At 48.7% G+C, this 16,042-nt stretch overlaps 2 protein-coding genes across 2 annotated transcripts in view; both read left to right on the top strand.

Annotated features, from left to right (window-relative positions):
- Positions 1-10,523, top strand: part of LOC124022877 (cingulin-like) — a 24,656-nt gene extending 14,133 nt beyond the window's left edge. Inside the window, exons 2-6 of the mRNA XM_046337568.1 lie at positions 6,849-7,806; positions 7,909-7,994; positions 8,092-8,161; positions 9,504-9,596; positions 10,181-10,523. Coding sequence (XP_046193524.1) covers positions 6,849-7,806; positions 7,909-7,994; positions 8,092-8,161; positions 9,504-9,596; positions 10,181-10,306 — 1,333 coding nt within the window. The 3' untranslated portion in view covers positions 10,307-10,523. The remainder of the gene's footprint in view (positions 1-6,848; positions 7,807-7,908; positions 7,995-8,091; positions 8,162-9,503; positions 9,597-10,180) is intronic.
- On the top strand, positions 10,326-16,042 carry LOC124022876 (cingulin-like; the record flags this gene model as incomplete). The annotated part of the gene is given in 15 exon segments (XM_046337567.1): positions 10,326-10,334; positions 10,542-10,652; positions 10,753-10,965; positions 11,453-11,601; positions 12,497-12,617; positions 12,767-12,922; positions 12,925-12,978; positions 13,094-13,315; positions 13,411-13,659; positions 13,821-13,988; positions 14,611-14,862; positions 15,110-15,193; positions 15,277-15,395; positions 15,635-15,743; positions 15,915-16,042. Coding segments are annotated over 15 exon segments (2,144 nt in total), but the record flags the coding sequence as incomplete, so codon positions are not given.

The following is a 16,042-nucleotide window of genomic DNA, read 5'->3' as shown; positions in this document are numbered from 1 at the left end:
GTTAATGAGGCATGTGGTGTGATGACAGCTGACCATGTTAATGAGGCATGCGGTGTAATGACCTAGTCATGACAGCTGACCATGTTAATGAGGCATGCGGTGTGATGACAGCTGACCAAGTTAATGAGGCATGCGGTGTGATGACAGCTGACCAAGTTAATGAGGCATGCGGGTGATAGCGTTAATGACCTGTGATGACAGCTGACCATGTTAATGAGGCATGCGGTGTGATGACATGTTAATGAGGCATAGTGATGACAGCTGACCATGTTAATGAGGCATGATGACCTGTGATGACAGCTGACCATGTTAATGAGGCATGCGGTGTAATGACCTAGTCATGACAGCTGACCATGTTAATGAGGCAGGCATGACCTAGTCATGACAGCTGACCATGTTAATGAGGCATGCGGTGTGATGACCTAGTCATGACAGCTGACCATGTTAATGAGGCATGCGGTGTAATGACCTAGTCATGACAGCTGACCATGTTAATGAGGCATGCGGTGTAATGACCTAGTCATGACAGCTGACCATGTTAATGAGGCATGCGGTGTAGTCATGACAGCTGACCATGTTAATGAGGCATGCGGTGTAATCATGACAGCTGACCATGTTAATGAGGCATGCGGTGTAATGACCTAGTCATGACAGCTGACCATGTTAATGAGGCATGCGGTGTAATGACCTAGTCATGACAGCTGACCATGTTAATGAGGCATGCGGTGTAATGACCTAGTCATGACAGCTGACCATGTTAATGAGGCATGCGGTGTAATGACCTAGTCATGACAGCTGACCATGTTAATGAGGCATGCGGTGTGATGACCTAGTCATGACAGCTGACCATGTTAATGAGGCATGCGGTGTAATGACCTAGTCATGACAGCTGACCATGTTAATGAGGCATGCGGTGTAATGACCTAGTCATGACAGCTGACCATGTTAATGAGGCATGCGGTGTAATGACCTAGTCATGACAGCTGACCATGTTAATGAGGCATGCGGTGTAATGACCTAGTCATGACAGCTGACCATGTTAATGAGGCATGCGGTGTAATGACCTAGTCATGACAGCTGACCATGTTAATGAGGCATGCGGTGTAATGACCTAGTCATGACAGCTGACCATGTTAATGAGGCATGCGGTGTAATGACCTAGTCATGACAGCTGACCATGTTAATGAGGCATGCGGTGTAATGACCTAGTCATGACAGCTGACCATGTTAATGAGGCATGCGGTGTAATGACCTAGTCATGACAGCTGACCATGTTAATGAGGCATGCGGTGTAATGACCTAGTCATGACAGCTGACCATGTTAATGAGGCATGCGGTGTAATGACCTAGTCATGACAGCTGACCATGTTAATGAGGCATGCGGTGTAATGACCTGAGGCATGCGGTGTAATGTCATGACAGCTGACCATGTTAATGAGGCATGCGGTGTAATGACCTAGTCATGACAGCTGACCATGTTAATGAGGCATGCGGTGTAATGACCTAGTCATGACAGCTGACCATGTTAATGAGGCATGCGGTGTAATGACCTAGTCATGACAGCTGACCATGTTAATGAGGCATGCGGTGTAATGACCTAGTCATGACAGCTGACCATGTTAATGAGGCATGCGGTGTAATGACCTAGTCATGACAGCTGACCATGTTAATGAGGCATGCGGTGTAATGACCTAGTCATGACAGCTGACCATGTTAATGAGGCATGCGGTGTAATGACCTAGTCATGACAGCTGACCATGTTAATGAGGCATGCGGTGTAATGACCTAGTCATGACAGCTGACCATGTTAATGAGGCATGCGGTGTAATGACCTAGTCATGACAGCTGACCATGTTAATGAGGCATGCGGTGTAATGACCTAGTCATGACAGCTGACCATGTTAATGAGGCATGCGGTGTAATGACCTAGTCATGACAGCTGACCATGTTAATGAGGCATGCGTAATGTGATGACAGCTGACCTGAGGCATGCATGACAGCTGACCATGTTAATGAGGCATGCGGTGTAATGACCTAGTCATGACAGCTGACCATGTTAATGAGGCATGCGGTGTAATGACCTAGTCATGACAGCTGACCATGTTAATGAGGCATGCGGTGTAATGACCTAGTGATGACAGCTGACCATGTTAATGAGGCATGCGGTGTAATGACTAGTGATGACAGCTGACCATGTTAATGAGGCATGAGGTGTAATGGTGTGATGACAGCTGACCATGTTAATGAGGCATGTGTAATGTGTCATGACAGCTGACCATGTTAATGAGGCATGCGGTGTAATGACCAGTCATGACAGCTGACCATGTTAATGAGGCATGCGGTGTAATGACCTAGTGATGACAGCTGACCATGTTAATGAGGCATGCGGTGTAATGACCTAGTCATGACAGCTGACCATGTTAATGAGGCATGCGTGTAATGACCTGATGACAGCTGACCATGTTAATGAGGCATGCGGTGTAATGTAGTCATGACAGCTGACCATGTTAATGAGGCATGCGGTGTAATGACCTAGTCATGACAGCTGACCATGTTAATGAGCATGCATGACAGCTGACCATGTTAATGAGGCATGCGGTGTAATGTGTGATGACAGCTGACCATGTTAATGAGGCATGCGGTGTAATGACCAGTCATGACAGCTGACCATGTTAATGAGGCATGCGGTGTGATGACCTAGTCATGACAGCTGACCATGTTAATGAGGCATGCGGTGTAATGACCTAGTCATGACAGCTGACCATGTTAATGAGGCATGCGGTGTGATGTAGTGACAGCTGACCATGTTAATGAGGCAGTCTAGTCATGACAGCTGACCATGTTAATGAGGCATGCGGTGTGATGACCTAGTCATGACAGCTGACCATGTTATGAGGCATGAGGCATGACAGCTGACCATGTTAATGAGGCCTAGTCATGACAGCTGACCATGTTAATGAGGCATGCGGTGTAATGACCTAGTCATGACAGCTGACCATGTTAATGAGGCATGCGGTGTAATGACCTAGTCATGACAGCTGTTAATGAGGCATGTTAATGAGGCATGTTAATGAGGCATGTGGTAATGTGATGACAGCTGACCATGTTAATGAGGCATGCGGTGTAATGACCTAGTCATGACAGCTGACCATGTTAATGAGGCATGCGGTGTAATGACCTAGTCATGACAGCTGACCATGTTAATGAGGCATGCGGTGTAATGACCTAGTCATGACAGCTGACCATGTTAATGAGGCATGCGGTGTAATGACCTAGTCATGACAGCTGACCATGTTAATGAGGCATGCGGTGTAATGACCTAGTCATGACAGCTGACCATGTTAATGAGGCATGCGGTGTAATGACCTAGTCATGACAGCTGACCATGTTAATGAGGCATGCGGTGTAATGACCTAGTCATGACAGCTGACCATGTTAATGAGGCATGCGGTGTAATGACCTAGTCATGACAGCTGACCATGTTAATGAGGCATGCGGTGTAATGACCTAGTCATGACAGCTGACCATGTTAATGAGGCATGCGGTGTAATGACCTAGTCATGACAGCTGACCATGTTAATGAGGCATGACAGCTGACCATGTTAATGAGGCATGCGGTGTAATGTCATGACAGCTGACCATGTTAATGAGGCATGCGGTGTAATGACCTAGTCATGACAGCTGACCATGTTAATGAGGCATGCGGTGTAATGACCTAGTCATGACAGCTGACCATGTTAATGAGGCATGCGGTGTAATGACCTAGTCATGACAGCTGACCAGTCATGACAGCTGACCATGTTAATGAGGCATGCGGTGTAATGACCTAGTCATGACAGCTGACCATGTTAATGAGGCATGCGGTGTAATGACCTAGTCATGACAGCTGACCATGTTAATGAGGCATGCGGTGTAATGACCTAGTCATGACAGCTGACCATGTTAATGAGGCATGCGGTGTAATGACCTGAGTCATGACAGCTGACCATGTTAATGAGGCATGCGGTGTAATGACCTAGTCATGACAGCTGACCATGTTAATGAGGCATGCGGTGTAATGACCTAGTCATGACAGCTGACCATGTTAATGAGGCATGCGGTGTGAATGACCTAGTCATGACAGCTGACCATGTTAATGAGGCATGCGGTGTAATGACCTAGTCATGACAGCTGACCATGTTAATGAGGCATGCGGTGTAATGACCTAGTCATGACAGCTGACCATGTTAATGAGGCATGCGGTGTAATGACCTAGTCATGACAGCTGACCATGTTAATGAGGCATGCGGTGTGATGACAGCTGACCATGTTAATGAGGCATGCGGTGTAATGACCTAGTCGTGACAGCTGACCATGTTAATGAGGCATGCGGTGTAATGACCTAGTGGTGACAGCTGACCATGTTAATGAGGCATGCGGTGTAATGACCTAGTGATGACAGCTGACCATGTTAATGAGGCATGCGGTGTGATGACAGCTGACCATGTTAATGAGGCATGCGGTGTGATGACAGCTGACCATGTTAATGAGGCATGCGGTGTGATGACAGCTGACCATGTTAATGAGGCATGCGGTGTGATGACCTAGTGATGACAGCTGACCATGTTAATGAGGCATGCGGTGTGATGACAGCTGACCTAGTGATGACAGCTGACCATGTTAATGAGGCATGCGGTGTGATGACAGCTGACCATGTTAATGAGGCATGCGGTGTGATGACAGCTGACCATGTTAATGAGGCATGCGGTGTGATGACAGCTGACCATGTTAATGAGGCATGCGGTGTGATGACAGCTGACCAAGTTAATGAGGCATGCGGTGTGATGACAGCTGACCAAGTTAATGAGGCATGCGGTGTGATGACAGCTGACCATGTTAATGAGGCATGCGTGTGATGACAGCTGACCAAGTTAAGTGTGATGACCACCATGTTAATGAGGCATGCGGTGTGATGACAGCTGACCATGTTTAATGCGGGCATGACAGCTGACCAAGTTAATGACATGCGGTGTGATGACAGCTGACCATGTTAATGAGGCATGCGGTGTGTGAATGACCTAGGCATGCGGTGTAATGATGACAGCTGACCATGTTAATGAGGCATGCGGTGTAATGACCTAGTCATGACAGCTGACCATGTTAATGAGGCATGCGGTGTGATGACCTAGTCATGACAGCTGACCATGTTAATGAGGCATGCGGTGTGATGACCTAGTCATGACAGCTGACCATGTTAATGAGGCATGCGGTGTAATGACCTAGTCATGACAGCTGACCATGTTAATGAGGCATGCGGTGTAATGACCTAGTCATGACAGCTGACCATGTTAATGAGGCATGCGGTGTAATGACCTAGTCATGACAGCTGACCATGTTAATGAGGCATGCGGTGTAATGACCTAGTCATGACAGCTGACCATGTTAATGAGGCATGCGGTGTAATGACCTAGTCATGACAGCTGACCATGTTAATGAGGCATGTGGTGTGATGACAGCTGACCATGTTAATGAGGCATGCGGTGTAATGACCTAGTGATGACAGCTGACCATGTTAATGAGGCATGCGGTGTAATGACCTAGTCATGACAGCTGACCATGTTAATGAGGCATGCGGTGTAATGACCTAGTCATGACAGCTGACCATGTTAATGAGGCATGCGGTGTAATGACCTAGTCATGACAGCTGACCATGTTAATGAGGCATGCGGTGTAATGACCTAGTCATGACAGCTGACCATGTTAATGAGGCATGCGGTGTAATGACCTAGTCATGACAGCTGACCATGTTAATGAGGCATGCGGTGTAATGACCTAGTCATGACAGCTGACCATGTTAATGAGGCATGCGGTGTAATGACCTAGTCATGACAGCTGACCATGTTAATGAGGCATGCGGTGTAATGACCTAGTCATGACAGCTGACCATGTTAATGAGGCATGCGGTGTAATGACCTAGTCATGACAGCTGACCATGTTAATGAGGCATGCGGTGTAATGACCTAGTCATGACAGCTGACCATGTTAATGAGGCATGCGGTGTAATGACCTAGTCATGACAGCTGACCATGTTAATGAGGCATGCGGTGTAATGACCTAGTCATGACAGCTGACCATGTTAATGAGGCATGCGGTGTAATGACCTAGTCATGACAGCTGACCATGTTAATGAGGCATGCGGTGTAATGACCTAGTCATGACAGCTGACCATGTTAATGAGGCATGCGGTGTAATGACCTAGTCATGACAGCTGACCGTGTTAATGAGGCATACTGAGGGAACCAGAGGGATGATCCTTCACAAGGACTGGCTATGGATCATGTGTGATTACACATAAAGATCCTAGATTGAGGAAGGAGTCTCACCTTTACTGTGCTGTTTGGGCAAGGCTGGCCTGGCCTGGCCTAGGCAGGGAAGATGATAAACTAAACCAAGTGGAAGTCAAGAGAGAGAGCAAGAGAGTACACGTAAGGGGAGCCAGAGAGTGGGAGGTAAGGGGGTGTGTGTTTCCAGGTTAATGAATAATGAAGGTCACTATGAACAAAGTCCATTCTAAAGCAACTCCACTGAGACTCATTCTCTCACACACCTTTGTAACTTGCAAACCCAATAGAAACGCACACAGTCCACCCTCTTTCTGTGTGTCTGCATGACATTCATACCAGTCAGATATTCAGTTGACGACCTTTCCCGGGAAAGAAAATAATATATTACTGCTGTCACATTCACTTCTTTAAAGTATAACACTTGGAATAGCTATATTAATATTGTCTTTCCCCCTCTCCACTTTCTCTCCCCTTTCCCTGTCTCTCCTCCTCCGCACCGTCCCCTCTCGCTCTCTCCCTCCCCAGTATGAGTACTCCGTCAGGTCGGAAGAGCCCCGTGGACTACGGGGTTCAGATCCGCTTCATCAACGACTCAGCAGGGGGGCTCCCCTCGACCCAGCTGAGATCCAAGCCCCCCTCCACCTCTAAGTATGGGGTGGCTGTCAGGGTCCAGGGCATCGCTGGACAACCCTATGTGGTTATGAAGGACAGGGGCCCAAAGGGAGATTCGTATGGGGTGCAGCTCCGTACCCACTACCCCCCGGGTTACGGCAGTCTGCCCCGCAGGAGAGACCGAGAGGAGGGAGGGGGAGAGGGAGAGGGGGGAGGAGGGCCAGGAGGGGCGTTACGCAGGGCACAGTCACATGGTTCATTACTGGAGAGTGAGGGGGGAGGAGGATTTGGGAGACCACCAGGGGATGGGAGGTCTGGTAGCTATGGGAACCTGGATGGAGGGATTGGGGTCGTGGAAGAGAGAATGGAAAGAGGGGTGAGGGAGGGTGGTAAGGGGAGGAATATAATGTGTGGGTCGTATCAGTCTGGGCTCAATGGGTCACTGGGGAGGGGAGGGGGGAGTCAGTATGCCCCTGACCTCCATCCTTCCCAAACAGAGCAGCTGACCATGGCACACCTCCACCCCCAGAGCCTTCCTTACCCAACACAGCCCCACCCCCAGACCCCCGTCAACAGACTGATCAGCAGGTTTGATGGCAGCAGCAGTACCAGAGAACAACAGAGGGGGCGCTCTCCTGTAGCAGAGGACTCTAGAAACCCCATCTCCTCTTCCCTCGCCCCCAACCCCTACTCCCCTTCACCCTCTCTCACCCCCAACCCCTACTCCTCCTCTCCCTCCTCCACTCAGAGCAGCCTGGGGCAGGGCCAAGGCTCCGTCAGTAAGGCAACACCCCACCCAGCCAGTCAGTGGGCTCCGCCGGGGAGGTTTGTCGCTGTGGAGATGCCGTCAGCCAATCGGACAGACCCGCTGGTAAGAGGCTGGACGGGAGGGGAGAGCGGTATACTTAGCTAGTACATTATCAATACCTCCAGTAAAGTTTAAAAACATACTAACACTGAGCTCTGTCTAAAGGTGACCCCTGATCTGCTTCAGAGTTCAGAGGTCACCAGTGAGGAGGAGCAGGTCATGCAGACCATCTACAGTGTCCTCAGAGAAGGGTACAGCAGTTATCTTACGGTGTCATTCAATATTAATTCAGGCCAGTTATCAACATCCTTCTGACCATGTGTGTTTGACCTGTTGTTCACCCCACAGGACTAGTGAGAGGGACTCAGTCATCAGACACAAAGTCAGGGTGATCTTCCAGAAGATCCAGGGACTCAAGGTACTTTAATATACAGTGCCTTTGGAGTATTCAGACCCCTTGACTTTTTCCACGTTTTTGTTGTTACAGCCTAATTCTAAAATGGGTTAAATAAAACACCTCTTACTGAGGGAAGGAGGTTGTTGGCCAAGATCTCGCGATACATGGCCCCATCCATCCTCCCATCAATACGGTGCAGTCGTCCTGTCCCCTTTGCAGAAAAGCATCGCCAAAGAATGATGTTTCCACCTCCATGCTTCACGGTTGGGATGCTGTTCTTGGGGTTGTACTCCTTCTTCTTCCTCCAAACACGGCCAGTGGAGTTTAGACCAAAAAGCTATATTTTTATCTCATCAGACCACATGACCTTCTCCCATTCCTCCTCTGGATGATCCAGATGGTCATTGGTAAACTTCAGACAGGCCTGGACATGTGCTGGCTTGAGCAGGTGGACCTTGTGTGCGCTGCAGGATTTTAATCCATGACGGCGTAGTGTGTTACTAATGGTTTTCTTTGAGACTGTGGTCCCAGCTCTCTTCAGGTCAATGACCAGGTCCTGCCGTGTAGTTCTGGGCTGATCCCTCACCTTCCTCATGATCATTGATGCCCCACAAGGTGAGATCTTGCATGGAGCCTCAGACCAAGGGTGATTGACCGTCATCTTGAACTTCTTCCATTTTCTAATAATTGCGCCAGTTGTTGCCTTCTCATCAAGCTGCTTGCCTATTGTCCTGTAGCCCATCCCAACCTTGTGCAGGTCTACAATTTTATCCCTGATGTCCTTACACAACTCTCTGGTCTTGGCCATTGTGGAGAGGTTGGAGTCTGTTTGAGTGTGTGGACCGGTGTCTTTTATACAGGTAACGAGTTCAAACAGGTGCAGTTAATACAGGTAATGAGTGGAGAACAGGAGGGATTCTTAAAGAAAAACTAACAGGTCTGTGAGAGATGGAATTCTTACTGGTTGGTAGGTGATCAAATACTTATGTAATGCAATAAAATGCAAATTAATTACTTTAAAATCATAATGTGATTTTTTTTCTGGATTTTTGTTTTAGATTCAGTCTCTCACAGTTGAAATGTACCTATGATAAAAATGACAGACCTCTACATGCTTTGTAAGTAGGAAAGCCTGCAAAATCGGCAGTGTGTCAAATACTTGTTCTCCCCACTGTACATCTCTATACATCTCTGTAGTACTCTATTAGACACTTCTGTAGTACTCTATTAGACACTTCTGTAGTACTCTAATATACATCTCTATACACCTCCGTAGGACTGCTCATCCTCTTATTTCAGTTTGTCATTTGTGGTGCTAGCTGTCATTCTATGGGGTATCCACTAAAGTCACTCTCCCCCTCAGTCCAGTGAGAGTTCTGGTGAGGAGTGGAGGAGAGAAAAGAGGGATCTGGAGAGGAAGATGATGGAGCTACAGACCTCTCTACAGGAGGAGAGGGTGAGTGGAGGAGAGTAGGAGAAAAATAGGAAGGAGTGATCATTTGGGACGTGATGGAAAGAGTGGAGCGATGGTGTTTGTTTGGCACTTAGGAGGCTCTCACGGTGAGCTGTTTCAACAGTACACACACCAGCTGAGCCCACCGTGTGTGCGTTTTCTGAGAGGAGCTGATGTTTTTAGTGGCAGTCCAATCCGAATGCCCTAAAAGCCCTGTAAATGGACTACAGATGATTTTTAAACCAGTTTAAACCTGTTGGGTTAGAGGTGGACACACACACAGTATTCTATCTGATAATGAGTCATTATGTGTTGGCTTAAGGGAGTTGGGCTGGTATTTAACTCTAACACCCTATAATCACTTAATCATGTATGTGAATTCTACAGTGAGGATTAAAGCCTGTCTGACACCATTCTGAAGAACACACAGACACACATCATGTTTAAATAGAGAATCATGCCTGTTCTCCAAAATATTTCTAATGGTGTAATTAAATACTACCACTCTGTCACCTCTCCACTGTCTGTCGTTGTCTGATGTTGTGGTGGTCATGTAGCCTACAGTACAGGACTGTGTGTGTGCATAGGGCTCTGTGGGCAGCTCTGACCCTGTGTTAAAGGCAGAGCTGGATTCATGTCTGGATGAGAACATGCAGCTCCAGGAGACTGTGGACAGGAAAAAGACTGAACTACACCAGACACACTCTGAGTGAGTAACAGTGAGCAGGACAAATGACCTGGGTAGAAGGAAACCTTGAGACCAACCAGGCAGGTTGAAAGTGACTCCAGGCTGCTGGATCAGAACTGGTTATAATGATGGCTTATTGAAAGGTTCTTTGTTAGTGTTGAGATAAAGAGCATCAGATCTCTCTTGTAAAATAGATTTTATCTCAATGAGAATGACCTGTAGAAATAAAAGTTAAATGAATAAATCACGGTCTCTGTCAGGTTGAGTCAGTTGCGTATGGGAGAGAGAGTGCTGAGTCCAGAGTCAGAGAGATGGAGGACCGACTGGGCGAGCTACAGGAGGAGCTGAGGACCGAGAACGGCAACAAGACGGTAACACAACATTTGGGTGGACTTGAGACACAATATCTTTGTTGTGCACTCTTTGTAACTGTCCTGTAGAATGTGTTATGTGTGTATTGTGTGTCTACAGGACCTGGTGACTTGTCAAGCGTCTCTGTTGGAGGTGTCCATGTTGAAGCAGAAGCTGGAGGATTCTCTGAGACAGAGAGAGAGGGAGCTGACGGCCCTGAAGGGAGCTCTGAAGGACGAGGTGGCCACGCACGACAAAGACATGGAGACATTTCGAGAACAGTACAGCACTGACATGGAGAGACTGAGGAGTACCGTGGAGCAGGTCTCACAGGTACACACACACACGTTTCAGCGTTTATTCACCATGGCCACAGGATACAACCGGTGGAAAACGGTAGTCAGATTCTTACTTGAGAGCTCTTTCCCACCCACACGCGTGCACTGAGGGAGCAGCAGAGCGTGAAGTGATTGAGACCCACTGGACTTGCTTCACACCGGGCATTATAGCAGGAACAACAAGTGATTACACTGTTACGTTTGACTGCACAATGACACGTCTTAATGACATGTCTTACTCCCTCTCTCTCCCCACTCTCTCTCTCATATCCATCCTCCATCTCTTCTCTCCCCCTACCCCTCTCTCCCCACACTCTCTTATCCACCCTCCCTCTCTCTCCCCACACTCTCTCATAACCACCCTCCCTCTCTTCTCTCCCCCTACCTCTCTCTCTTTCTCCACACAATCTCATATCCACCCTCCCTCTCTCTCCCTACACTCTCTCATATCCTCTCTCCCCCTCTCTTCTCTCTCTCCCCAGTCTCAGGCGGGTATCGAGTCAGAGCGGTTGCGTGTGAATGCGTCGGTGCGTACTCTACAGCAGCAGCTGGAAGACTGCAGGGACGAGAGTGGCCACTGGATGACGCAGTTCCACAATACTAGAGATGAACTACGGACCACCAAACAGGAGTGAGTACACGCACCTACAGAGAATACAACCTTACTGTGACATGCTTACTTTTAACCAACAATGCAGTTTTAAGAAAAATAAGTTATTTAATTTACTTAAGTAAAAAAATGACTGGTACTGTACACACACACACACTTCACTTACCAAGTCTTACACATCTCTTCCTGTTTTTCAACCATCCATGTATACATCTATGTAACCATCCACATGTCCCATTTCTGTTCTCCCATTCTGTACCGTCTCCTCCTCTCGTGTCTTATTGACTAGAGACACGCCCATCACCCCTGAGCCACCCTGAGGGAGCCTATATAGGTTATAGCCGTGCCAGTAGCCAGCCGTGCCAGTAGCCAGCCGTGCCAGTAGCCAGCCGTGCCAGTAGCCAGCCGTGCCAGTAGCCAGCCGTGCCAGTAGCCAGCCGTGCCAGTAGCCAGCCGTGCTAACCCTTAGCCTATAATTTCTGCGACCCCGTGGAAATGTAATTAAGATATTGAAAAAATCCCAGCAAAATGTCTGTTTAAACTAGAGAGCTGTTTTTTTTGCATGGGCTGCATGCATGTTAGTAGCTGTGGTACAGTTCCATATTTTAGAATCCTCTCTAGAGGATTTTAATAGCTGCGGTTAATAGCCGGGATTTATGGCCGTGTAGCTGACATTCCAGTTAAACCAGCTTCTGTGTTTCTCTATTTGACTGACTGTGTGATACTGTAGAATGACTTCATTTTAACAACTAAATGTTTGATCAACTTTGAGGGACTGATATCAGCATTGGAGATTGAACTGTAGCTTCTGTGATCAAACTAAATTATGTCTGATCAGTGCTCATCTGTGCCTTGATTTCTAGATTTTGAAATGGATATCTTTAATTGGTTAAAATGGTGTGTGTTTGTGTTGCAGGATGCTGCAGGCTCGTCTGGAGAAAGAGGAGCTTGAGGAAGAACTGAATGAAGTACAGGAGAGGGTCAACACCATGAAACAGCAGATACCAGACCCCAGTCATACACACACACTCAACCAGGTACACACACACACACACACACACACACACACACACACACACACACACACACACACACACACACACACACACACACACACACACACTGATTCTGACACACACACTCTCAACAAGGTACACACTGACACTGTTCTCCACTGTCATGTCAGGAGCTGCAGAGTTTGCGTGCCGATCTGCAGCAGGCCCAATCAGAGGCAGAGAAGAAAAGGGCGGAGCTCGATAAAAAGGTCATGGAGGTAATCTCCCTGAAGAAGGCCAACCAGGAGCAGGAGGCGGAGCTCAAGTATGAGATGGACAGGCTGAGGGCCAATCAAATCGAGCCAAAGAGGATCTGGCCAAGGCCCAGGAGAGAACCAAACAGGTGTGTGTTGTGTAGTACCAGCTATGTGACTGGGAAAGATGGCCACTTTTCCTCCCTTATATTCATCATCTCCATCCTTCTCTCAACCACTCACCTCTTTTGTTTCTCTCCATAGCTCCCTGACCTATCGGTCGTGTCTGGCCTGCAGTCAGAGTTGACTGATGCTCGTGGGGAGAGAGACCGACTGGGAGAGAAACTCTCCAGCACTGAGCAGGAGCTGCAGTCAAACACAGAGCGGCTGGCCAGAACCCAGACAGAACTAAACGCTCTCAGAGACTCACAGCAGGAGCAGGAGGCAGCTAACACACGCCTCCGAGAGAAACTCTCACGCCTGGAGGTGAGACATACACACACGTTACACTACCTCTTTCTCACAGCTCTTTGTTAGTGGGTGTGTTGTTTCACAGTATGTATTTGTGTGTGTGTCCCCAGTCTCAGCTGGCTTCCAGTGCATCAGAGAGTTCGGAGGCAGAGCTGTCCCTCCAGGCGGAGTTGAGGGAGCTGAGGCAGGAGCTTGATGAGGCCAGGAGAGGAGCCTCTCGGCTGGGCCAGGACCACCGGCAGCTCAGCCTGCGTCTGGAGGACAGGGAGAAGGAGAGGGACCAGCTCACACAGACCAACACACAGCTGGAGGAACAGAGGAGACAGCAGGAGCGGTCCCTGGACAAACTCAATAAGGAGGTGAGGAGTATGTGTCTACATGGGTTTTTCTGATGCTCTGTGTACTGCATTGAAGTGCTGTGTTTACAAATGTACACTGTGCAAATAAAAATCTCTCTCTCTGTCTACTTACTCCTCGCTCTCTCCCTACTCTCACTCTGCCTCTTTCTCTGTCCATGTAGTTTGAGTCTCTGTCCCAGTCGTCTGGTGAGGAGGTGCAGGTTCTCAGGCCCAGCTGGAGGAACAGAGAGAGATCTCGCAGTGAGACACAGGAGGCCCAGAGGCAGGGCAATGACACACTGGTAGAACTGGAGAGGAGCCAGACCTCCCTCAAGAGACTGGAAGAGGAGGTGAGAGAGAGGAAGGGACAGGGTGAGAGAGGAGGAGGAAAAGAGAGGAGACTGAGGAGGAAAGGGTCTTCAGGAGGTGAGAGAGAGATGGATGGAGGGAGGGAGGAAGGGACAGGGTGAGAGAGGAGGAGGAGGAGGGAAAGAGGGAGGAGACAGAGGAGGAAAGGGTCTTCAGGAGGTGAGAGAGGAAGGGACGGGGTGAGAGAGGAGGAGGGAAAGAGGGAGGAGACAGAGGAGGAAAGGGTCTTCAGGAGGTGAGAGAGATGGATGGATGGATGGAGGGAGGAAGGGACGGACGGGGTGAGAGGAGGGAAAGCGAGAGGAGACAGAGGAGGAAAGGGTCTTCAGGAGGTGATGGTATTCGTCAGGGCTAGTCAACTCTCACCCTGCCGGAGCCTGCTGCTTTTTTCTTCTACCTGCTAATGAATTGTACCCACCTGGTGTCCCAGGTCTAAATTGGTCCCTGATTAGAGGGGAACAATGAAAAAACACAGTGGAACTGGCTTTGAAGTCCAGAGATGAGTTTGAGGGGTGAAGGTGATTTGTCTTTAATGCTTTAATCCAGTGTGTGTGTGTGTGTGTGTGTGTGTGTGTGTGTGTGTGTGTGTGTGTCGTGCGCCAGGTGTCCCGTCAGAAGAAGGAGCTGCTCTCTGTGGTTGAGGAGCGAGACAATGTTCAGCTGGACAAGGAGCTGCTCACCAACCGCCTGCACCACCTAGAGGCTGAACTGGAGAACAGCAGGAGCAGCCTCACAGACAAGAGCAGGGATCTCCGCAGCACGGAGGACAAGGTGAAACGACTGGAGCTGGAGCTGGAGGAGGAGAAGGGATCTGTGGAGCTACTCACTGACAGAGTCACCAGGACCAGAGACCAGGTATACACACACACACTATAAATGTGTGTCTAGCAGCTTTCACCAGTCTGTTGGTTAACAGTTGAAAGAACCAGGACCAAGCTAGGAAAATAATGTATTTGTTATTTCTCTCCTCACCCTCTTTCTCCCCTCACTCTGTCTGGTGTTCCTCTGTCTGGCGCTCCTCTGTCTGGCGCTCCTCTGTCTGGCGCTCCTCTGTCTGGCGCTCCTCTGTCTGGCGCTCTTCTGTCTCTCTGTCTGTGTGCAGATGGAGCAGCTGCGTTCAGAGCTGATGCAGGAGAGATCCTCCAGACAGGACCTGGAGCTGGACAAGAATGCCCTAGAAAGACATGTACGTTAAGTCTGTGTCTCCACTGAAATGATCTTAAGGTCTGAGTGATGATTGATTATGCTTAAATCTCTCTCTCTCTCCAGTTGAAGGAGTTGAAGACCAGAGTATCTGATATGGAGGGTCAGTCTCGCTCCTCTGTAGGAGTGGCTCAGCTGGAGAGTAAAGTTCACGAGTTGGAGGAACGCCTCCACAGCGAGGATAGGTACACCGCACACTACACGTCCCACAATGCACCACACCCCAGGAACTACAGACGCCACAATGCACCACATAGTCTGGAATATGATATTTTGTAACCAAAGCTGATTTTGTGTTTGGTATGGTAGTTCACTGTTAGTTAGAGAAGTGTACCTTAAAGCTTATGATATTATGAACTGGTCACACATCTGTATCCAGAATCACCTTGTTCATGTTTGTGCTAAACGTGTGTGTGTGTCTTAGGGAGAAGAACTCCATGTTGTCGTCTCAGCGTCGCCTGGAGAAGAAACTGAAGGAGCTCAACTTTACCCTGGAGGAAGAGAGACACCAACACACAGAACAGAGAGACCAGGTACACACACACACACGCACACACACACACACACACACACACACACACACACACACACACACACACACACACACACACACACACACACACACACACACACACACACACACACACACACACACACACACACTCTCTCTCTCTCTCACCCTGACTGATTCCTCTGTGTTGTAGCTGTCTCTGCGTGTGAAGGCTCTGAAGAGACAGGTGGATGAGGGGGAGACCGAGGTAGAGAGGATGGAGGGATTGAGGAGGAAGTCCCAGAGAGAGATGGAGGAACAGATGGAACTAAAGGAGGCCTT

The sequence above is a fragment of the Oncorhynchus gorbuscha genome, unplaced genomic scaffold, assembly GCF_021184085.1.
Source record: "Oncorhynchus gorbuscha isolate QuinsamMale2020 ecotype Even-year unplaced genomic scaffold, OgorEven_v1.0 Un_scaffold_1465, whole genome shotgun sequence".
Taxonomy (NCBI): Eukaryota; Metazoa; Chordata; class Actinopteri; order Salmoniformes; family Salmonidae; genus Oncorhynchus; species Oncorhynchus gorbuscha.
This window is presented reverse-complemented; position numbering and strand designations above follow the sequence as displayed.